Source organism: Girardinichthys multiradiatus, chromosome 5, assembly GCF_021462225.1.
Source record: "Girardinichthys multiradiatus isolate DD_20200921_A chromosome 5, DD_fGirMul_XY1, whole genome shotgun sequence".
NCBI classification, from domain to species: Eukaryota; Metazoa; Chordata; class Actinopteri; order Cyprinodontiformes; family Goodeidae; genus Girardinichthys; species Girardinichthys multiradiatus.
Window position 1 is genome coordinate 51,246,440 of NC_061798.1, and position 25,430 is coordinate 51,271,869.

Consider the following 25,430-nt stretch of genomic DNA (forward strand, 5'->3'; position numbering starts at 1 on the left):
CAGATGCATTAAAAAGTTCAGACGAAGTAAAAATAGACCCTGAAGATGCAGGAAGGAGCTTCCTTCTTTACCCACAATGCTTTTCACATCATGTAGTTTATTCATTCACACTAAACATAAAACATGTTATTATTTGCTGTATTTATTGTGTTAAGCACCAAGTTTTACAAGAAGCTACAGGATGTCTGCTCACACATCTAATTAACTACGGAAACACAGTTGACTCATTTACTGACAGGTTCTGGAGCCGCTAGAATGTTCTGGTGGGTGGCTGATCCGGTAGCAACTTAAAGGTTCCTCCGGATATTTACTGTGATCATGATAAAAAGGATGATAAAAAGAATAGAAAATTAATTTTTGTCTTTTTTGGAAGTGACTAAACTTGGCTGCAGTTAAAGCCCGTCAAATACTGAAAAACAAACAGACATCTAATTTTAATATATTTATTAAAAGTTTTATGGCACTAGTGGCCTTTACTCATCAGCAGCTCGACAGGAAGTAGGCCAGAGACGGAGACATGCAGTCAATGTCCCGGGGACGGGAACCAGAGGTGGGTAGTTATACTAACAGTTACCTGAGTAAAGGTTTGAAAAGAAGTACTTCTGGGAGTAGTTTTACTGCACCATATGTTTCAGGTTTACTTGAGTAAGATTATTTTGAAGTAATGCTGCTCTTAATTGAAGTAAATGTCCAGCTGCTCCACCAGCTCTGGTTATGAAGGTCGAACATATTTGAACCAACATGCAGGTCAGAGACACCTTCAGTTATGTTCCTTCACCAGCTTCATTGTTTTAATGCTGTTTTCCATCAGCTGAGCTGCTTGAAGCGTTTGGAGATCAAGAAAATAAACAGTCAAAAGTAGATATTTGCTCTGTTCTAAAATATAGAAATGAACTACCGTAGGGACTCATTTTAAAAGTTTTATTTAATTAAAAATATTGATTTGTAAATGTGTTCCTTCAGCCTGAACATTATTCTGTCATTATTTTATTTTATTTTAGTCTTTAAAATAGAAGAATGTTTTACACAACTTTATATTCAATGTCAGATTACATTCTTAAATTAAATCAGATGTTCTGATCAAACAGTTACTCAGTACTCAAGTAACTTTTTTACCAAACACGTTTTTACTCTTTTTTAATCAATATTTTTAATAGATTGATATTTATTGTTGCTCTCATGGAAATAACCGAGGAACAAATAGGAAAAACAAAATCTCAAGAACACTTTTAGTTTTCATGGTTGGGATTTTTAGGAACTTAGTAAATCTATTGGACTACGATCCAGAAGGCTGAGATGTGATCTTAGATGTTTTACTTTATGAAATCCTTCTTAGAGATCCATCGTCCCAGAGGGACACGTATGACTCTGCTTCGCTCTGGCTGGGACTCAACATGCATCAGAAAATATAAGCACTACAAAACATCTTCAGCAGTTTACAGTTAACATCAAATAAATCTGCTGCTTTTCTCAATAAGTTCTGTTTATTTGTCCTACTTCAATCTGTGATCTAGAACCTCCCTGAGGTACCCTCTGATGGTTGATCAGGCTGTAGGTCCTGACAATCTGATTTTATCTAAAATCGATCCACATCTCTTCTGTCTTTGACATCGTTAACAGCAGGTGGAACGTCACACACCAATTTACTCATCCAACACCTGAACATGATCCCTCTCACTGTTCTGAAGACCAGGGATGTATCATCAGCGAGCTTTATAAGGTACCAGCCAGGAGGTCTACTAGTACAGCTGTACAGAATTGCAAATTGCAGAATTACACTGATTTGTGCAGTTTAAAACAACTGAAAATAAAACTGCGTGTATCAGTAGAATATAAAACTATGATAGCTGTAAGTCAGTAAATGTTTGGATCAGCTGTTCAGCAGCATCAAAGATGGAAGCTTCTGCAGTTGTTTGAGATTTATCCTGATAGCTGTTAGCTTCCGCCTCTCGGGAGGAAACTACGTTACTGATCATAATTCAGCAGAGCCTCATTTCATCCAGACTAACCTGCTTCCAATAGGTCAAATTATCAGGCAGCATGGGATACATTTTCACTGTTACGCTGATGATACTCAGCTTTACTTATCCATAAATCCTGATGAACCCAACCAGTTAGATAGACTACAAACATGTTGGACCACTTGTTTGCTGAGTATTGGATTATCTGCCCGTTGTTGGACGTCACTGTGCCCCTCCAATGGCATCGGCCATTTTGTACCCAGGACAGCCCGCTCCTACATATCCCATCAAGCATTGCGACTGATATGACTGGGCGTCCCCAGTCTGACGTCACAGGATGCTATATAGGAGGCGCTCATGTTTGAAACACTGCCTTCCGCTGGAAACACATCCAGGGATCGAAGAGCGTCACTTTAAGAGAAGAGCTCTGTGCAGAGTTTCATTCATTCTCTCTCGTTGGACAACGAACTATTCATAACTGAAGTCTGTGGACTAAGAAGGCCAGAGGTTTCACTTTTGCCAATCGAATACGTGAGTTAACACGTAACTGGAGACACGGAGTTTCGGAGAGACGAACCGCTACCGTGTTTCATTTTCAAGTCGACTTTGATGGTCAGATCATATTTTTCCTTTTTGTCAAGAAGACCAAAGGACAAAGACTGACTGTTCCCCTGAAGTTAATTGTGGACGCACATTAACTTAACCCCACGTTTCCTCGCTCGAATTCCCTCGCTCAGGAAGAAGACGACACAAGTAAAACCCATTTCTTTTTTTTAAATTTCTTTATTAGAAGGCCTGGGCAGGGTCAGAGGTTGTAGAAGCGATCAGAATCGCTGGTTAGGATCTCATGTGTTCTGAATAATATGTGCATGTAACCTTGCTTGTTGAAACTTTGATGTGTTATGTAATATCGGGATCCGCCGTGTTCCCCAGAGCTGTCTGTGTTCACTATCTGGACGCAGGTGCGTTGCAAGACTGGACTGTTAAAACGACCTCATGGTAAAATTCTCCATTTTACCTTTGTCTTCAATCTCACTGTGCTAGCTTGCCACCAAAAGTTATCAATCCTTTGTGGTCAGGAGTAAAGGGGGGACGTTTTATAATCAGAAGATCATAAAAGACACTCTAAGCTGCACTCCAACCCCCCCCACCAGTCATCACCACACCCCCCTTTTCATATCCTCTCCTTTCCTCTGTTGTGCCATAAACTGCTGGTTGACTCAATACATACCCACTACCGTTTGTTGATTTTGCTTATTTAGATGTGTTACCCCTGTGTTTGTAGAATTTAGCATGTTGAGTAGGTGAAAATTAATAAATATTCACATAGATAAAGAGAGAGCGCTTGGTATTTCATTGTGTGCAAAAAGTGATGTGTCAGTCAAAATAAGGTTCAAGTTCCCCACGTTTTGGCAGAAACGGTCGATTAAACAGTGACATCTCCGGCAATAGTTATTAATTATTATGGAGTATTTAACGGTTGTAATTGTCAGAGGCGTCGAGCCACAATTACAACACCAGAAACATCTCTGGTCTCGATTCATAAATGAGGATTTATGGTTAAGAAATTGATTTTGTCAGATTATGATTTGTAATTATAATTATTGATCAATATTAATCAATCAATAATCATTCTCCCAACAAGCATGTCTTGAAGACATAAAAATTTGGATCACTTTAAATTTTTTGCTTCTAAATTCAGACAAGACAGAAGTTGTCGCCTTTGGACCGGAGTCTTTAAAAAAGAAACTGCTTAGTCGATCACTTAACCTGGATGGCATTAAATTCACCTCTGATAATAAAGTAAAAAATTCTTGGTGTTAACTTTGACTAGGACAAGTCATTTAAATCCAATATTAAACAGGTTTCTAGGATTTCCTTCTTTCATCTCCGGAACATTGCCATAATTAGAAATATCCTGTCCAGGAGTGACGCTGAAAAACTAGTCCATGCATTTGTTACTTCAAGGCTGGACTATTGTAATTCTTTACTATCAAGATGTCCACAAAATGCAGTTAAAAGCCTCCAGCTGATTCAAAATGCTGCAGCAAGAGTTCTGATGAAAATTAAAAAGAGAAATCATATTTCTCCTATTTTAGCTTCTCTTCATTGGCTCCCTGTTAAATCCAGAATAGAATTTAAAATTCTCCTCCTCACATATAAAGCCCTTAATGATCTAGCTCCATCATACATCAGAGATCTGATTGTTCCAGATGTTCCTAACAGAGCACTTTGTTCTCAGACTGCAGGTTTACTGGTGGTTCCTAGAGTCTCTAGAAGTAGAATGGGAGGCAGATCCTTTAGTTATCAGGCTCCTCTCCTGTGGAACCAGCTCCCAGTTTTAGTCCGTGAGGCAGACACCCTGTCTACTTTTAAGGCTAGGCTTAAAACTTTCCTTTTTGATAAAGCTTATAGTTAGAGTGGCTTAGGTTATCCTGAGCTATCTCTGTAGTTATGCTGCTATAGGCTTAGGCTGCTGGAGGACATAATGATCACTTTCACTCTCTTCGCTACATTCTCACACTACTCTCCAATTTTGGATTATTTGCTGTTACTTCAGCTTTTAACTTTACGTTCTCTCTTTTCTCTTCCTAGAAGCTACACCTGGCCTGACTCTGTGTCTACCTGAGACACCTTCTACCAATGATCCACATGGCCCTGTCTTTCAGTGTTTAACCCTTTCTCTCTCCTAGACATGGCTACTGACTGAGCTTCTACTGTGACTAACTCTATGTTCTCTCTTTCAGACTCTAACCTTGAAAACTGGATCAGAGTTTATCTGTTCTTTCTTTCTAGGTGAAACGACTAAAGGAGCTACATCCATTAACATTTACTTTTCCTTCCCATAGAAAGTACTCCTGGATCAGTGCTTCTTTGTTCTCTTTGTGTCTCTGCTCTGTTCTCTCAAACCCCCAGTCGGTCGTGGCAGATGGCCGCTCACACTGAGCCTGGTTCTGGTTCTGCTGGAGGTTTCTTCCTGTTAAAAGGGAGTTTTTCCTCTCCACTGTCGCTACATGCATGCTCAGTATGAGGGATTGCTGCAAAGTCAACGCCAGCAACACACATAACACATAGTATTATTTCCCTCTATATTTTGTTATTAAATCAAATACAGAGCAAAATAATTATATGTATTTTTAGGACATCACCAGGTTGCCATTAGAGTTCATATGTAAATACTATTTAAATTAATTCTATATTGTTGTTATTGTATATTTTTAATATATGCCACGGTGCTCCATTTTTCTCATAACATTCCTACTTAACTTGTTGTTTTTTTAACTACATATTTCCAAATGTATTTATGTAGGCTGGATGTTTGTCTTTGTGTTCCACCAAAGCAAATTCCTCTTACATGTGAAACATTGGCAGTAAAGTTTTTCCTGATTCATTTTGATGAAAGGTTAAACGATGATTCCATCTAGAGGCTAAACTCGTCTCCTAACAGGTCTACCCAGTTTGTTTCCATACTCATTTAGACCTACAACCAGTTTCTCTGTTCTTCATCCATTCTTCAACCTCACAACACATTACAAGTTGGAAACACCTCTCACCTCCACAGGCAACTTCCTCTCAACTGGACTCCATGCACCTGGATAATTTCCTCCTCTAGCTTTTAAAGAAAACCCCCACATCCACAAAATAAGGAATCTTGGAATTTATGAGTTTATTTTCTAATAGTAAATCTGAAAAAAAAAAAAAAAAACATTTTAAAAAGTTAACTTGGGGGTAAGTTTAGAACAAAGATATCGTTTATCCTCCAGTAAAAACATGAAATGTGTCTTTGTCTTCCGGCTGCTGCATTCAGCAATGCAGGAAACATTATGTGACAACTGCGCTATCTAGTGTGCAAAAATAAAATTTTCTGCTGTATGAGCAGAAAGCTCTGATAGGAGAGGAAGAGAGAGTGAAACTTCATGGCTTTGCAAGAAAAGAATATTTCTGTCTTTAAAGACCGATTCAGGCAGATTCTCAGCAAAGCAGCCTTCAGTGACACATAAAACTTCACAGACTTTAGTATCTGCAAATGAGGAAATGTTAAAAATGTATTATAAATTCATAAAACGTTTGAAAAACATTCAGCAACACTCAGCAAACAGCAGAATCTTCTGATAAAAGGCGGAACAAATAAAACCCCTCCAGGTTCCAGTAAACCTGTCAGACAACATGCAGGTAAAAACACACCTGAACAGCAGCAGAGTCAGATGTGTGGTGTTACGTTTGGTGGGGTAACATTTAAGGACACCACACAAGGATTTTCTCACAAAACAAAAGGATTGTTAATTTAAAGAAATGAAACCTAAAAAGGAATCCTGGAAATGAAAAACCAAAATTAAGATTAATCAAAGCCCAGAAATAACCAACAATAACCTAAAGCCAAAATCCAACCTGACAACCAACGATCAGGGGAGAGAGCCTCCTTTGTGCTGCAAACATGGCAGCTTTTAAGCAGCAGCAGCAATTAGGCCAACCAGCACCACCTACAGCAGGCCCATTTCCAAACCCCTGAAAGAAAAAAAACCCAAAGACATAACTGGGCCGTAACCGTTAGAAAGTATAATAATATATAATTATAGAATAATAATAGAATAATAGAAAGACAGGAGGACTCAGCTTCTGAAGGGTGGAAAACTCATTGCTGTAGTATTTTCTTATACTCTGAGTTCTGAAACTCTTTCCCTTTCAAGCAGGTTTGAACCCGAGCCAGACTGGTTGAGCAACAACAATACAGTCAGTCAGTAGATCTAAAAACACGGTGCAAACTGCAAGCTGGTACCCAGTGTTCCTGCAGCAGAGTCACATAAACATGGAAGTAAAACCAGGAACATGAACATCTAACCACAGACAGTAACATGAAGCTCCTGCAGCCCAAACACCCAAGTTAGAACAACTAACGTATGATCATCATGAATTTTCACCATCTGATCAGAACATTTAAAGTCTAGATGTGACTTTGCAGACATGCATTGAAAGCAGCTGCAGCTCTGTGAACTTTGCTCCAAAACTTAGATCAGCTGACAGCTGCACCCCTGCCAAACTACACCAACTGGAAAATGTATTCCAGTTTTGCACACAACAGAGACCCCGATATGACACAGAAAGACACACTCAGCATTGGATAAATAACTGCATGCAAATGTTCTTACCTCCAGAGAGATCTGTTCTCCTGAGCGGGAAACAAACACTCTGTGGAAGAGGTTGTTTACAGACAGAGGATGTAGGATGGAGGCGGAGCTAAAGATGTTTTCTCCAAAATGACTGAGCTGAAATCAGATCTGCTCCCTGTCAGCAGCTCGCTACTATAACTGTTCTCGCCCTGTCAACAGAAACTGAATTAAAGGTACTCTAGAAGAGAAAAGCTTTGAAAATACTGAGATTTTCTGTAAGCTGTGGATCTTATTTTTTCCAGAGAAGGTTCTGGGAGTTTGGTTAATAAAAGAAGAGTTATAGTGTCCAGAATTAATCCAATATACACGACTAATGTGAGACATCTGAGAGCAAGTTGAATGCATGTCAGGATGCAGACGCACTCTCCCCTCCCTCCTGATTTCCACCAACGCCGCCTGTGGTTGAGATCAACTGGATCATAGATCAACTGGGGAAAATAGTCTAGGTGGAGATTCTCACCAGCTGTCCTCCTGTTTTTGTCCTCCAGATATTTTTTGACACAGTACACTGATAACATGACCAGAATAAAGTATTTTACCAACGACTAAAGACAGAGTGATGATTTGTGGATCTCATACTTGTCACAACTTGACACAGAGACCTGGAGCCATTTTCCAGCTGCTTGAGGGCCAATAAAGTTGCAGTCTAACGTTCAGTGTTTGTTTCCTGGTTCATAGGTCGGGGTCTTTAGAAACCATGCCAACAAGAGACTTCCAGGCAGATGGAAAGGTTCATAACACGGTGCATGGTGCATGCCCTGGATTAAACAAATACAGTTTAAACATGTGGAAATAATGTTTCTGACGGTTTATTTCTTGCTGCAGAGCAGTAACAATTAAAATTTCAAGAGCTTTATATTATAATGCAGTACTCAGACTGATGCAAGGTATTAAATTAGGATAAGGCTGTTTTATCAAATTTAGCTTTCACTCTGGGAACATTTCATAGTATTTCTTAACCTAACCTGGTATAATAAATAGTGTGATATAACAAAAGATTTTAAATGTAATAAACATAAAAAGCATTTGCATTTCCTCCTCCCACTGATTCATACAAGGTTAATAATGACTCATGCATTTCATTTAAAACATAATGAACTTATTAGAGTTTTATTTTAAAAAAGCTGGTGCAATTAAAAATGTGTCTACAGAATATATTCACTTTGTCATTTAACGGTTTTCTTTATGTTTATGACTGTTTAAATTGTACGTAGATTCTCACTGAAGGCCTCAAAACAGTGAATGAACACATATGGAATTATGAAGCAAACAGAAAATTGTAAAATAACTTTCGAATATGTTTTTTATTTTAGCTTCCTTAAAGTAGTCGCCCTTTGCTGTGATGACTGAAATATTAACCTTTGACCTTCTCTCAGTGAACCTCTGGGAAGATCTTTCAAGACTCTTTGGAAAACCATTTCAGGTGACCACCTCATGAAGATCATGGAGAGAACGCCAAGAGAGCAAAGCAGGAATCAGAGCAAAGGGAGGCTATTTGGAAGAATCTCAAATATAAAAATGTTTAGAGTTATTTCACACTTTTTATTTACTATATAATTCCATGTGTGTTCATTCACAGTTTTGTTGCCTTTGGTGAGAATCTACAATGTAAATATTCATGAAAATAAAGAAACCATTGAATGGCAAAGTGTGTCTAACCTTTGACCGGTAGTGTATGAGGAAACCTTTAGGACACGTTCAATAACCATCAAAAAAACATATTCATTCAGGATAAACTTTATTTGCCAAGATTGTGACACGAACAAGGAATTTGACTTCAATTCTACTTTGTTTTCAATGAAGAAATTTAAAATGTAAATATATAAAATGGGAAATAAAAATAAAATCACTATGTACTGTATATGATGATATTTGTCATTATTATTCCTACCACTAGAGGGCAGACATACCTTTTATCATGCAGAACCCAGAGGCCTTCTGTGGCTGATTAGAGGTAGTTGTAACACCTGCTGCATGAAGAACGCTGTGTGACCTCGCTGCAGTGATCATTGAAGAACCCAAGTTTCTTCATTTATTAGAAACGTTAGATGGTACCAGGAGTGCTACAGAAGTCATGGAAAGCTTGAAGCTGCCTGACCCTGTGAACTGGACAGGAAATGTGGACTGAGTGGAGGAGCGTTTTATGCTGCATATGCAAGCCATCTGGCTGGATAACAAACCTGATGGAAGGAAAAATGCACTTATTGTCAGGGGACCTCAAGCTATGGAGGTTTACAGCACGTTTGTCTACACGGTTGAAGAGGATAAAGACAAGTTTGACTCAGTCAGTGAGAAGTTTGATGAACACTGTTCACCAAAGAAAAATGAAACCTATGAAAGGTATAAGTTTCACTCACATTTGCAGCAGCCTTAAAACTGAAAGTTAAAACATGTAACTTTGGTGTGCTGCAAGACTCACTGATTCGGGATCAGATTGTGATCGGAATATATGATAAAAAAAGTGAGAGGTTGCTGAGAGAGACTGAACTGACCTTAGCTGGTGCTGTGAGCATGTGCCCTGCCAGTGAAGTAGGCCTTCAGCATGCTGGGATGTTTGGAGGGACTCTGCTATGCCAGTTTCCACAATTTCTTCTGGAACAAATAAAAAGAGGATGGAAAAGGCTAAACGTCAGAAGGACACAGAGACTTTTAATTGTAAAAGGTGCAAAGGACAGAATCACTTTGCAAAGCAATGTTTCTCCAAGATGCAACAAAATGAAGATAAAAGTGTTCATGCCGTGGAAGAGACTCCTCTTAGTGACACTTTCTTTGTGAGTGTCGTAACACAAGAAGATTCAAAGCCAAGTAAAAGTAGTCAGTGAATAGAGATGAGCAGGACAGGTGGACGAGCCCTTTGCAGGTAAATGGAGCCGTTATTCCTTTTAAGCTTGACACAGGAGCAAAAACTAACTTAAAAATGAGAGGGAAATTTGTGCAATGAAGACAAGACCTCGGATGTTTCTGCATACTTGCTCACTCAAAGCCTGTAATGGACAACCCATCAACACAAAAGGCAAGTGCAGGGTCAAAGTGAGAGTTAATGGAACGTAACCTCATGCTTGTAGTTGTGCCAGATGGACATGAGTCACTGCTAGGTGCTGAGGCATGTGAAAAATTAGGCTTCGTCAAGAGGATTTACTGCATGAATGCGGCTCCACAGAGCTGTCTGGCGCATATAGTGGATCAATATCCTGACATATTTAAAGAGTTTGATGTCATACCTTTCATCTATAAGATGCAGTTAAAAGATGATGTACAACCTGTTGTCCGTGCTTCCAGGCAGGTTCCAGCAGCAATAAGAGGGAAACTGAAGGAAGAACTGGATAGGATGACGTCTCTGGGAGTTATTAAAAAAGTGGAATGGTTTGTGTGAAAAAGCCAAATGGAGATTTAAGAGTGTGCATGGATCCTACAGACTTGAATGCCAGCATAAAGAGAGAACATTATCAGATTCCAACCAGAGATGAAATCTCTAGTGAGACGGCTGGTGCACCGTTTTTCAGTAAGTTGGATGTATCTCAGGGGTTTTAGCAGATAAAACCGCACGAAGAAAGCACAAAGTAATGTACATTCAACACACCCTTTGGTCGCTACAGTTTTCTGAGAATACCGTTTGGAATTTCATCTGCTGAGATGTTTCATAGGTCTATGGAGCACATTATAGCAGGCATTGAGGGGGTTCGAGTGTATGTGGATGACATCATTTTATGGGCTTTCACACTGGAGCAGAACAACGAGAGACTTATCCAAGAGCCTCAACAAATTCAGAGGTATGGATTAAAGCTCAATAGAGCAAAATGCCAGTTTGGTGTAAAAGAGATCACCTTTTTGGGAGACCAAATATCTGAGGCAGGTAGTGAGCAAGACGAGAGTAAAGCGGAAGCAATACTAACAATTCCTCGACCTAATGATAAAAAGAGTTTGCTGAGAGTGCTTGGAATGATTAATTTTGTTGGGAAATTCATACCAAATATTTCTGCAAAAACTGTATATATGAGACAACTGTTACAGGATAAACGTGAATTCAAGTGGACAGACAAACACGAAGAAGAATGGGTACAACTCAAAAACATTCTCACATCAGAACCAGTTCTGTCATTCTTTGATCCATCCAAAAAGACGATGATATCCACAGATTCATAAAAAAATGGACGTGCAGCTGTTTTGCTACAGTCAGATGAAAGAGACTGGAAGCCAGTTGCATATGCATCAAGAGCGATGACCTCAGCTGAATGTCGATATGCACAGGTAGAAAAAGAGTGCTTAGGACTGGTGTATGACTTTGAAAAGTTTCATATTTATGTCTTTGGCTTAATCTCATTGCAGAGACGGATCACGAGCCACTGATGGCCATCATCAAGAAGAATCTCAGTGAAATGTCACCACGAATTCAAAGACTGATGGTGAAGCTACAGCGCTTTGATTTTGACCTGATCTACACACCTGGTAAGCACATTGTACTTGCTGATGCTTTGTCCAAAGCAACGGTTCTGCATGAAGGACAAACTGAGACTTCAGCAGAGAGTGTGGAACTTCATGTGAACCTGATAACTGAGTCACTGTCTGTGTCTGAGAGGAAATACCAACAGATCTCATGTGAAACAGAGAAAGACCTGATTCTACAGAAAGTCATCAAACATTTAAGTGTTGGCCATGAGATGACTGAAAACAGTATTACAATGTCAGAGCTGAACTGAGCTTTGTTAATGGTCTTTTACTCAGAAACTGTTATCCCTCAGTCACCAGAGATGATTCAAAAACTTCATGAAGGGCATCTGGGTATGGAAAATGTAAAAGGAGAGCCAGAACAGCTATTTATTGGCCAGGAATCAATGCAGATATCGAAAGAATGGTTTCAAGTTGTGAAACATGCCTGAAGTATCAAGCAAACCAGCCAAAGGAGCCAATGGCATCACACAATTACCACAAGAACCATGGCAGAAAGTTGGGACAGACCTGTTTCACCTGCATGGAAAAAAAGTACCTGCTGGTGATTTATTATTTTCCTACTATCCAGCAGTTATCTTCCTACCCCACATGACTGCAACCTGTGTGGTAGACCACATGAAATCAATCTTATCAAGACATGGAGTTCCTCCGATTGTTTACAGTGACAATGGACCTTGTTATAACTGCAAAGAATTTCAAAGTTTTGCTAAAGAGTACGACTTTCTTCACATGACGTCAGCCCTCTGTGTGCTCATCTACTGGTAAAACAGAAAAAGGAGTTCAAATTGTCAAGGAATTACTTAAGAAAGCAAAATACAGTAACTCTGGTCCTTATCTGGCTCTGAGTTGTTGAGCTTCACCTCTTGAACATGGCAAGAAACCTTCGCACCGTGTTCCCCTCTGCTGTGGAACAAAGGAAACTCACAGAGGTGATACAAAAACAAAAAAATCTGCAAAAGATAGAAAAGGCATATTATGATAAGTCATCAAGACCTCTGGTTCCACTGGAAAAGCATGACAGTAAGAGTTCAAGATTCAAACATGTGGAGTAAAATAGCCACAGTGCTAGAAGAAGTAAGTCTAAAGGTAAAAGTCTAAACAGCTCATGTCCACTATGTGTGGGGTCTGCAGAGAAGTTTAATTTAATTTGAATTGAATTGAATTCTATTCTATTAAATTCAGTTTGATTTATATAGTGCCAATTCACAACACATGTCATCTCAAGGCTCTTCACAAAGGGTTAAGAATGGTGTGGGGTTTTTGGAGAGGTTAGACTAAACTACTGAGTGTTAGGTTGGCCATTTTCGAAAGGGCTATGTGTAGGGGTACTAAGAAAAATAATAAACTGATAAAGTTTGTCCATGTAGAGCCACTGATGGTCATTGTTATACTAAAAACCACAATGATTGGGATACCTCTCTCTGTCAGACTGATTATAACCATTGGAAAAGAGAAGGGGTCATACAGGTAGCAGAAATGGAGGGTGTGTTTGGACCTCAACCATAACTGAGCCGGTTTAGGCTAAACCTGACTCCCCCTTACTCCAACCAACAGGGAGGGAGGAAGGCAGAGGTAAAAATAATTGGAGAGTGTTGTTTCCTGTTGCATTGTGTGAAAGGTGGGTAACTTTAAAATGGGCTGAGTCAATTCAATCGAATCATATAGATTTCAAGTCAGGTTCATACATTCCAGTTAATCATAACCATTGAACAGTTCAGTCAGATTCAGTTATTTATTCAAATTGGATAAAAAGTTTTTCTGTCTAAGGAAACCCAGCAGACAGGCAGGAAGCAGACAGGATCTAACAGATGCAGACATGAATAGGCTTGGCTTAGCATGAACAAAACAGTCCTCAATAGGTATGGCGAGGCAAACAGTCAAGGACATGGACTAGCTGGGCCTGGCATGACAAACAGTATCTATTCAGGAGGAGTAAACAGAAAAGCAGTGTGTATAAAGGGCATGGCACAGCTGAAAGCAAAGAGACTGATAGACATGAAGCAGCTGGACCGAAACCCAGCAGATTGCATCCAGTCAGTGACTTGCAGCATTCACTCCTCCTGGATGAGCATGTAGAGACAGTGGACAGTTACTGGCGTTGACTTTGCAGCAATCCCTCATACTGAGCATGCATGTAGCGACAGTGGAGAGGAAAAACTCCCTTTTAACAGGAAGAAACCTCCAGCAGAACCAGAACCAGGCTCCGTGTGAGCGGCCATCTGCCACGACCGACTGGGGGTTTGAGAGAACAGAGCAGAGACACAAAGAGAACAAAGAAGCACTGATCCAGGAGTACTTTCTATGGGAAGGGAAAGTAAATGTTAATGGATGTACTGGTCCTTCTCAAAATATTAGCATATTGTGATAAAGTTCATTATTTTCCATAATGTAATGATGAAAATTTAACATTCATATATTTTAGATTCATTGCACACTAACTGAAATATTTCAGGTCTTTTATTGTCTTAATATGGATGATTTTGGCATACAGCTCATGAAAACCCAAAATTCCTATCTCACAAAATTAGCATATTTCATCCGACCAATAAAAGAAAAGTGTTTTTAATACAAAAAACGTCAACCTTCAAATAATCATGTACAGTTATGCACTCAATACTTGGTCGGGAATCCTTTTTGCAGAAATGACTGCTTCAATGCGGCGTGGCATGGAGGCAATCAGCCTGTGGCACTGCTGAGGTCTTATGGAGGCCCAGGATGCTTCGATAGCGGTCTTTAGCTCATCCAGAGTGTTGGGTCTTGAGTCTCTCAACGTTCTCTTCACAATATCCCACAGATTCTCTATGGGGTTCAGGTCAGGAGAGTTGGCAGGCCAATTGAGCACAGTGATACCATGGTCAGTAAACCATTTACCAGTGGTTTTGGCACTGTGAGCAGGTGCCAGGTCATGCTGAAAAATGAAATCTTCATCTCCATAAAGCTTTTCAGCAGATGGAAGCATGAAGTGCTCCAAAATCTCCTGATAGCTAGCTGCATTGACCCTGCCCTTGATAAAACACAGTGGACCAACACCAGCAGCTGACACGGCACCCCAGACCATCACTGACTGTGGGTACTTGACACTGGACTTCTGGCATTTTGGCATTTCCTTCTCCCCAGTCTTCCTCCAGACTCTGGCACCTTGATTTCTGAATGACATGCAGAATTTGCTTTCATCCGAAAAAAGTACTTTGGACCACTGAGCAACAGTCCAGTGCTGCTTCTCTGTAGCCCAGGTCAGGCGCTTCTGCCGCTGTTTCTGGTTCAAAAGTGGCTTGACCTGGGGAATGCGGCACCTGTAGCCCATGTCCTGCACACGCCTGTGCACGGTGGCTCTGGATGTTTCTACTCCAGACTCAATCCACTGCTTCCGCAGGTCCCCCAAGGTCTGGAATCGGCCCTTCTCCACAATCTTCCTCAGGGTCCGGTCACCTCTTCTCGTTGTGCAGCGTTTTCTGCCACACTTTTTCCTTCCCACAGACTTCCCACTGAGGTGCCTTGATACAGCACTCTGGGAACAGCCTATTCATTCAGAAATGTCTTTCTGTGTCTTACCCTCTTGCTTGAGGGTGTCAATAGTGGCCTTCTGGACAGCAGTCAGGTCGGCAGTCTTACCCATGATTGGGGTTTTGAGTGATGAACCAGGCTGGGAGTTTTAAAGGCCTCAGGAATCTTTTGCAGGTGTTTAGATTTAACTCGTTGATTCAGATGATTAGGTTCATAGCTCGTTTAGAGACCCTTTTAATGATATGCTAATTTTGTGAGATAGGAATTTTGGGTTTTCATGAGCTGTATGCCAAAATCATCCGTATTAAGACAATAAAATACCTGAAATATTTCAGTTAGTGTGCAATGAATCTAAAATATATGAATGTTAAATTTGCATCATGACATTATGGAAAATAATGAACTTTATCACAATATGCTAATATTTTGAGAAGGACCTGTAGCTCCTTTAGTGGTTTCATCTAAGAAGAAGAAACAGATAAACTTTGAGCCGTAGCAGTACAGAAGTTGCAGAGAGGAGTGTTAAACTACGACCCTTTTTCCTGGTTTGAACCCTGGGTTGTCAGAGTTTTGGAGAACGAATAAATTTGGCCATATCATGGCATTCCCTTGGCCCAATACTTGTACTAGATGGGCGCATCACTGCCAAGGACTACCGAACCATTCTTGAGGACCATGTGCATCCAGTGGTTCAAACATTGTATCCTGAAGGTGGTGCCGTGTATCAGGATGACAATGCACCAATACACACAGCAAGACTGGTGAAAGATTGGTTTGATGAACATGAAAGTGAAGTTGATATGGCAGCCCAAACCATCACTGATCCACCCCCATGGTTCACTCTGGGCATGCAACAATCTGGGTGGTATGCTTCTTTGGGGCTTCTCCACACCGTAACTCTCCCGGATGTGGGGAAAACAGTAAAGGTGGACTCATCAGAGAACAATACATGTTTCACATTGTCCACAGCCCAAGATTTGCGCTCCTTGCACCATTGAAACCAACGTTTGGCATTGGCATGAGTGACCAAAGGTTTGGCTATAGCAGCCCGGCCGTGTATATTGACCCTGTGGAGCTCCTGACGGACAGTTCTGGTGGAAACAGGAGAGTTGAGGTACACATTTAATTCTGCCGTGATTTGGGCAGCAGTGGTTTTATGTTTTTTGGATACAATCCGGGTTAGCACCAGAACATCCCTTTCAGACAGCTTCCTCTTGCGTCCACAGTTAATCCTGTTGGATGTGGTTCGTCCTTCTTGGTGGTATGCTGACATTACCCTGGATACCGTGGCTCTTGATGCATCACAAAGACTTGCTGTCTTGGTCATAGATGCGCCAGCAAGACGTGCACCAACAATTTGTCCTCTTTTGAACTTTGGTATGTCACCCATAATGCTGTGTGCATTTCAATATTTTGAGCAAAACTGTGCTCTTACCCTGCTAATTGAACCTTCACACTCTGCTCTTACTGGTGCAATGTGCAATCAATGAAGACTGGCTACCAGGCTGGTCCAATTTAGCCATGAAACCTCCCACACTAAAATGACAGGAGTTTCAGTTTCATTGTCCAACCCCTGTATAATTAGTTACAGTAAAAGCTCAGTCAGTAGCCATGTCTAGGAGAGAAACGGTTAAACACTGAAAGACAGGGCCAAGTGGATCATCGGTAGAGGGTGAGCATTAAGTTGTTGCCAGCAGAAGCTCGGACGATGTCCCTCTCCAGAAAGGTGTCACAGGTAGACACAGAGTCAGGCCAGGTGTAGCTTCTAGGAAGAGAAAAGAGGGAGAACATAAAGTTAAAAACTGAAATAACAGAAACAATGCAAAATTGGAAAGTAGTGTGAGAATGTAGCGAAGAGGGTGAAAGTGGTCATTATGTCCTCCAGCAGCCTAAGCCTATAGCAGCATAACTACACAGATAGTTTCAGTTCAGATTATTTAGTTAAACGGCGCTTATTTACAACAATGTCGTCTCAAGGAACCCCACAAAGTGTCCCACTGATGGTCATTGTTATACTAAAAACCACAATGATTGGGATACCTCTCTCTGTCAGACTGATTATAACCATTGGAAAAGAGAAGGGGTCATACAGGTAACAGAAATGGAGGGTGTGTTTGCACCTCAACCATAACTGAGCCGGTTTACGCTAAACCTGACTCCCCCTTACTCCAACCAACAGGGAGGGAGGAAGGCTCCCTCCCTGATAACCTAATAGATGACAGGATGTTAGTAATTGTTTGTAATACAATCAAACTGGGTTTATTATTCTGAGGCTGAGCTGTTCAGGTGATCTGAGGCAGGAAAAAAATATTTCTAATTCACTTCCTAATCAGTTGAATAAAGGTACATTTGAATATCTTGAAAATAATCATATATTTGTGTCCATTTCAGAAAATTAAACTCATGTCTTATATAGATTTAAGATTCTTTATTGTCATTATGTCACCATAATAAAATGTAGCTGAGACCCAGCTCCAAAAATGGATGTATTGCACAGAAATGAATTAAAAACACTTAATCACATTCACACAGATTCATTAGATAGAGTGAAATGTTTCAAGCCTTTATTTCATTTAATTTTGATAATTAAGGTTTACAGAGAATGAAAACCAAACATTCAGTTTCTCAGAAATATTGTGAAATAGTTTAATAATGGAAACTCCTGGTGTCAGCACCCTAATTAGCTAATTAACTCTAAAAACCTGCAAAGGTTTCCAGAGCCTCTGGATGATCTCAGTTTGGGTCAGTAGACTACAGAACCATGGGGAAGGCTGCTGACTGGACAGATGTCCACAAGACAGTCATTGACCTCTTCTACAAGGAGGGGAAGCCATAAAAGGTCATTGCTAAAGAAACTGGTTGTATCCAAGCATATTTGTCCTTACGGCCAATATCAAAGCAACCTGGGCTTCCTGAACACTTCAGCAGAACCACAGGCTGATCTCCTCCATGCTGTGCTGCATTGATGCAGTAATTCATGAAAAAGGAGCCCAGACCAAGTATTGAGTGCATAGAAATGAACAAACTTTTCAGAAGCCTGACATTTCTGTTCAAAATATTCTTTTTTTGATATTCTAGTTTTCTGATTCCGGGTTTTCATTCTCTGTAAACCAGAATTATCAAAATTACAAGAAATAAAGGCTGAAATATTTCACTCTATGTGGTGAATCTATATGAGTTCCACAGTTTGTAATATTCCAACATGAAGCAACCATCTGTCCTGAAAGACGCTCTGTTCCTGCCCCCTGGTTCTGTCTCCAGTTTCAGGCTCTCCTGCTCCTGCAGACGAGAAGTGAATGTGTCTTGGAAAAAGTTTATTAGCGGATGAGAAGCTGCGAACCGTCCGGCCAGACTTCATCGTTCAAGTGTCGAATCCAGTTCTAGACAAACTGCTGGACGAGTTGCAGCACTGCAAGGGTGATGACAGATTCTGAGGCCGAGGAGGTCAGAACCAGACCCAGATCAGAAAAAGCTAGAGAACTCATTGACACGGTGAGGAGGAAAGGAGTGGAAGCCAGCTCCAAAATGATCTCTGCCTTGTGCTCTAATGATGGGTATCTGAGCAGCGAGTTGGGCCTCATGTGACGGACAGAACCGAACAGAAACCAGCAGATCTCATTTATTCAGACAGCTGAAAAACAGGTGGGGGACGGTTTCATTTTCTGTTTAACTTTAAATAATAAACTTGATCAACCTAAACATTTTCATATTCATGTTATTCTGGAGGAGATTTTTTTTGTTAAATATGAGATTTTGGGTTTTAATATATTCAGATAATCTAACTGCTTTAATTTTCTCTCTGTGTTGAACTGTGATTAATAAATTTAAAGTAATTGAAACAAAGATTAAAGACGGTTATCACAGCATTGATGCTGATCATAGATGATCAGGACTGGTTCCATGGTCCATAACCATGGAAGCTGGTTATGGACTGGTAATCTGGTCTAGGACCAGAGGTTAGCAGTGGACACTGAAGTCCTCAATGCACCTCCCCTCCGCCCTTCTTCCTGTCAAACTACTAATGAATGAAGCCACTGGTCCCGCAAAAACATACAGAAATACTGGGAATTCAAGGACTAAGGAGCATAACAGATGGTACAAAGGGAAGTATCTGGAAAGGTCCTTAGCTGAAAGAACGGTATTTAGGGTGTAGGTAGTGATTACTGGTGGAGGAACAGACACAAGATGAGGGGAACAACATAAAGTTAGGAGCTGAGGGATGTAAGATGTGCAAAAATGGCCACATAACAAGGAACAACACAGGGAAATCAGAAATATAAGCTGAACATAATTAGAAACTCTGGATGAATACAAAACCCAAGTGACAAGACTCCAGGTATTTGGAATCTTGGTATTACTTGGTTCTGGCCCAAAAACATGTTTTAATAGAAACCCAGGACAGTGACAGATAATTTGATGGCAGATTTTATTATTTGATAAGTTGCAGATTTTGTCTTGGATGAGTTTTCCTCCTGAGAACATCAACCACAACCACAGACACCCAGACATCTCTTTCCTTTCTTGTGTGTATTTTAGGTGTATGTTGTACAATAGCTGATCATAAGATGAGTCAGTTCCAGTTTTCATCACAAAAAGACAGAACAGATTCACCACGAATCTGTTCTGTCTGTCAGACCTGAAGCTAATTTTCAGCATCTTAATCCAATTCAGTTTTATTTATATAGTGCCAATTCAAACACATGTCATCTCAAGGCTCTTCACAAACTCAATTTAGTCCAATCATACAGATTTCAAGTCAGGTTCATACATTCCAGTTAATCCTAACTATCAAATAGTTCAGTCAGATTCAGTTATTTATTCAAAGTTTTTCTATCTAAGGAAACCCAGCAGGAAAATGCACAACATTTAAATGGCATCTACTAGTCAAACGCCAAGGTTTTTTACTTCATTACCGGAGGTCAATTTAATGCCATCCAGGTTAAGTGATTGACTAAGCAGTTTCTTTTTTAAAGACTCTGGTCCAAAGATGACAACTTCTGTCTTGTCTGAATTTAGAAGCAGAAAATTTAAAGTCATCCAAGTTTTTATATCTTCAAGACATGCTTGTACTCTATCTAACTGGTTGGGCTCATCAGGATTTATGGATAAGTAAAGCTGAGTATCATCAGCGTAACAGTGAAAATGTATCCTATGCTGCCTGATAATTTGACCTATTGGAAGCATATATATAGTAAAGAGAATTGGCCCAAGTACTGAACCCTGTGGTACTCCACAATTAACCCTGGAGTTTAAAGATGATTTATCATTTACATGAACAAACTGGAATCTGTCAGACAGATAAGATTTAAACCAGCCTAGCGCTGTTCCCCTGATCCCTACTGCATATTCCAGCCTTTCTAAGAGAATATTATGGTCGACTGGATCAAATGCAGCACTGAGATCTAACAGAACCAGAACAGACACAAGTCCATTATCTGAGGCCAGAAGAATATCTCCAACTTCGGCACCTGGACTCCACAGGAACCTACGCCAGGATCCTGTTTGTGGATTTCAGCTCTGCCTTCAACACCATCGTCCCAGTTCTGCTACAGGAGAAGCTCTCCCAGCTGAGTGTGCCCGACTCCACCTGCAGGTGGATAACTGACTTCCTGTCTGACAGGAAGCAGCACGTGAGGCTGGGGAAGCACGTCTCTGACTCCCTGACCATCAGCACCGGTTCCCCCCAAGGCTGTGTTCTCTCTCCTCTGCTCTTCTCCCTGTACACCAACAGCTGCACCTCCAGTCACCAGTCTGTCAAGCTTCTGAAGTTTGCGGACGACACCACCCTGATCGGACTCATCTCTGATGGTGACGAGTCCGCGTACAGATGGGAGGTGGACCATCTGTTGGACTGGTGCAGCCAGAACAACCTTGAGCTCAACGCTCTAAAGACAGTGGAGATGGTTGTGGACTTCAGGCAGAACCCAGCCCCACCTGCCCCCATCACCCTCTGTGACTCCACAATTGACACTGTGGAATCTTCCCGCTTCCTGGGAACCATCATCTCCCAGGATCTCAAGTGGGAGCCAAACATCAGCTCCCTCATCAAGAAAGCCCAGCAGAGGATGTTCTTCCTGCGGCAGCTGAAGAAATTCAACCTGCCAAAGACTATGATGGTGCACTTCTACACAGCCATCATTGAGTCCATCCTCACCTCCTCCATCACCATCTGGTACGCCGCTGCTACAGCCAAGGATAAGGGCAGGCTGCAGCGTGTCATTCGGTCTGCTGAGAGGGTGATTGGCTGCAGTCTACTGTCGCTCCAGGAACTGTACACCTCCAGGACCCTGAAGCGGGCAGGGAAGATTCTGGCTGATCCCTCCCACCCCGGTCACAGACTCTTTGAGACTCTCCCCTCTGGCAGGAGGCTGCGGTCCATCCGGACCAAAACCTCACGCCACAAGAACAGTTTTTTCCCATCTGCCACCAGCCTTGTTAACAAAGCCCAGAAACCACCCTGACACTCTCCCTTTCCCCCACACCCCCCCTTTTTTGCTGACAGGACACCTGTAACCTGTAACTCTATGCGTTACATTAACGTTCAGCTTGGACTCCTGCTTTACTTGCACAATGATCACCTGCACTGTTGTATTGCTCTTGCATCTTATACTGCTCTATATTTACTCTCACTCACTTAAAACTGTGCACATATATTTATATTATATTGTAGATATGTTTATACTGTTTAATTTGTACTGTATTGCACCGACTACGCCAAAACAAATTCCTTGTATGTCCAAAAACGTACTTGGCAATAAAGCTTTTCTGATTCTGATTCTGATTCTGATTCTGATTCTTCATTTGACTATTTTTTGGTAAAATACTGATACGAGGTACTTGATTACCAGTGATACCGGTAACGCGTTACCTAGTAGCGCCTTACTCTACTGTGGCCACTTTTTTCAATACTAATCTATCGTGTTACTATTTCCAAACTAGTAATCACATTCAAGTTAATTATCTTAGTCACTGTGTGTTGCTATTTTTGTAGGCTTCCTTTGTAAAATAAAAAAGATATGCTAGCTTTATTCTTGCGTCTCGGATAGTCACATATGGGACACGAGGACACAAGCAAGCAACAACCGAGTGACACTTGTCAATAACAATACTGGAAGGAGAAAGATGTGTGTTTTCTAGATGGAATATAGTCACTACTCTAAAGATGATATTATTAAGGTTCCTTGTACTCTGTGCTGGCAGTGGCGGTGCTTCAAAAACACAGTCACAGCCCAGTCACATTTACAGAGAAAGTCCCACCAGGTGGTTTGAAGAAAAGACTTGTGACTCCCGGAGGTCCCCCACCAACCAAACAACAAAAGCTCGACTTTGGTGCCAAACCAGTAAGTGGTGGAGAGTTGAAGAAGTTGGTCGGGCAATATGTTGTTGAACAACTGCAGCGTTTAAACATTCGGCCTCGTTTTGTGCCATCATAACCAAGATTCCCACCACTATCAATGCCGAGCTGTGACTGATAGTGGATCTAACTTTGTGAAGGTGTTTCAAGTTTACCAGCCTGCCAAAGAGTCTGATGATGAGGAGGAGATAGGGGAGGTAGAGTCCACCTCCACAGATGATGATGATGTAACTTTCTCTGATCTGTCAGAAATCCTCTGAAATGAAAGTGATGGCCAGCTACACCCCCCACCACAGGTGTGCTTCACGCATCATTAACATCATAGCATCATATCATTAATATCAAATATTTAACAATCAACGCAGAGAGCAAGGCTGTGTACAGGAGCAGCACAGCAAAATGCAGAGCTCTTTGGACCAAATCAAGTAGATCTTTTCTTTCATCAGAGATAGTGGAAGAAGCTGCTGGTACCAACATCCACCAGTTGGAGTTATTTTTTTATGCTCTAAATAGAATAGTAGAAATCCCCATGAGTGAGCTGAATACTCTGTGCACCAAGCTGGGAGTTAAGTTCTTCAAAGGCAGAGTACCAGTTCCCACATGAGTACTGCACTGCCATTAAGCCTATGATTGCAGCGCTGGACATTTTGCAAGGTGACTTTACTACCCACACTTGAAGTCCTGATGCAGAAGACCTTGGCAGCTAAAGATGTCCTCTCTAGGATGACTGCAGGCCCTCCAGATGCCATAGTGCAGGTATGCTCCATCTTACACTGTTTATGAACATGGAACAGAATATTCATTATCATTGCATAAGAACTTTGCAATCAATTCATTGAAATAATAACTAGTTGGTCTTTTAGGCACAAACATATCAAATATATTTCTCAGGGTATCCAGATTTGTTTTGCTTGTGTGTTGGACGACAACGATGCCCTTCTCGCAGCTGCCAGCTGTCCAAAATTTAATCTCCTATGGCTTAGAGATGCAGATAGGAGGGGGCAAGTAAAAGAGCTTCTAACAGCCGAGTGTCGCACAACTGCTCCTGCAGCACGGAGTCCTCCCAGTGTCCCACCACATAGGCCAGCCAAGGTGAGATGGACTTTTTCACTTTTGAGGTAGAGCCAGAGGAGGACACCTACTCTGCAGAAAAGGAAGTCATGGACTACCAGAGGTCAGCCTGTGACCTTCAGATTTTGCATCAGTTTTCTAACATAAAGAACATTTTCTTGAAGTATAACACTCCAACCCCTTCAAGTGCTCCTGTGGGGGTTTGGTGCTCATGCCTAGAAGAAATAGACTTTCTGACAAGAGGTTTGAAAAACTTCTGTTGATGAGGTACAACCACTGGTTTACTCGATGTAGAAGCTTCCATGTGGTGTTATACTCTGTTTTGTTTTGGAAAACCATTCCTTGCTGTTCCTGCAGTAAACAACAGGTCCATGTTCATAAAACATGTTAGAAAGGATTTAATTGCTGGATTCATAAACAATGTCGATTATAAATGGCAAGTTTTGCCATCACAGTGTTAACTGTTGAATATGTCAGGACAAAATAACATGTAATTTTCTTTTTAAAAAAGAGGCCTGCACGGTGGCGCAGTTGGTAGCACTGTTGCCTTGCAGCAAGAAGGTCCTGGATTCGATTCCCAGCCGGGGGGTCTTTCTGCATGGAGTTTGCATGTTCTCCCCGTGCATGTGTGGGTTCTCACCAGGTACTCTGGCTTCCTCCCACAGTCCAAACACATATCTGTTAGGTTAATTGGTCAGTCTAAGGGTGTATTCACACCAGGAAAGTCCTTTGGTCCAGACCAAAAGCGAACTTTATTTTTTTCATTTGGTGCGGTTTGTTTTCATATTGTACTTTTCACAAGTGAACTATTACTTGTAATCAAAGCCACGCGGGTGACGTTCATGGCTCCCATTGGACAGAAAGAGGGGGGCGGGACAGAGCACAGACCCGGAAATGTAGGAAAACATCTGTAGACGTGCTGCGTTCAGCTCCTCTGTTCTGCCTATTTATGCCGTTATTAAATCTGTAATATTATTGTGAGGCTGAAGAGCAGCTCATTCAACCCAGACTTTGAGACGTTGCATTTATAATGTTGGAACCCTGTTGGAGAACGCGTGCTGAACACCGACGTTCTCTACGTGCTGAACGCCGACGTTTTCTATGTGCTGAACGCCGACGTTCTCTACGTGCTGAACGCCGACGTTTTTTACGTGCTGAACGCCGACGTTTTCTACGTGCTGAACACCGACGTTCTCTACGTGCTGAACACCGACGTTCTCTACGTGCTGAACACCGACGTTCTCTACGTGCTGAACACCGACGTTCTCTACGTGCTGAACACCGACGTTCTCTACGTGCTGAACACCACGTTCTCTACGTGCTGAACACCGACGTTCTCTACGTGCTGAACACCGACGTTCTCTACGTGCTGAACACCGACGTTCTCTACGTGCTGAACACCGACGTTCTCTACGTGCTGAACGCCGACGTTTTTTACGTGCTGAACGCCGACGTTTTCTACGTGCTGAACGCCGACGTTTTCTACGTGCTGAACACCGACGTTTTCTACGTGCTGAACGCCGACGTTTTTTACGTGCTGAACGCCGACGTTTTCTACGTGCTGAACGCCAACGTTCTCTACGTGCTGAACGCCGACGTTCTCTACGTGCTGAACGCCGACGTTCTCTACGTGCTGAACGCCGACGTTCTCTACGTGCTGAACGCCGACGTTCTCTACGTGCTGAACGCCGACGTTCTCTACGTGCTGAACGCCGACGTTCTCTACGTGCTGAACGCAACCTTTTTCACGTGCTGAACGCCGACGTTTTCTACGTGCTGAACGCCGACGTTTTTTACGTGCTGAACGCCGATGTTTTTTACGTGCTGAACGCCGATGTTTTCTACGTGCTGAACGCCGACGTTTTCTACGTGCTGAACGCCGACGTTTTTTACGTGCTGAACGCCGACGTTTTCTACGTGCTG

The 25,430-nt window shown here is 41.6% G+C and overlaps 1 protein-coding gene and 1 long non-coding RNA gene across 9 annotated transcripts in view; one reads left to right on the forward strand and one right to left on the reverse strand.

The window, feature by feature from the left end:
- Positions 1-9,173, reverse strand: part of LOC124867993 — a 40,759-nt gene extending 31,586 nt beyond the window's left edge. For 4 of the 6 annotated variants that reach the window (XR_007038204.1, XM_047364755.1, XM_047364759.1 and 1 more), the window contains exon 1: positions 9,040-9,173. Coding sequence is in view for 2 of the 6 variants with exons in the window: in XM_047364759.1 (XP_047220715.1) it covers positions 9,040-9,139 (100 nt within the window). In the remaining 4 variants the exon portion in view is untranslated. Of the gene's footprint in view, positions 1-7,108; positions 7,571-9,039 lie in introns of those variants that run through there. The other 2 variants (XM_047364758.1, XM_047364753.1) reach the window with 2 other exon arrangements.
- A 2,065-nt stretch (positions 9,174-11,238) lies between these two features.
- LOC124868000 lies at positions 11,239-24,095 on the forward strand. 3 transcript variants are annotated; one of them, XR_007038211.1, is made up of 5 exons: positions 11,239-11,377; positions 11,456-11,575; positions 18,344-18,724; positions 22,283-23,192; positions 23,328-24,095. It is a non-coding gene; the product is annotated as an uncharacterized LOC124868000 (long non-coding RNA). The 3 variants fall into 3 exon arrangements; XR_007038210.1 differs by having other exon boundaries at positions 22,283-24,095; XR_007038209.1 differs by lacking the exons at positions 22,283-23,192; positions 23,328-24,095 and having other exon boundaries at positions 18,344-18,795.
- Positions 24,096-25,430: the final 1,335 nt, after the last annotated feature.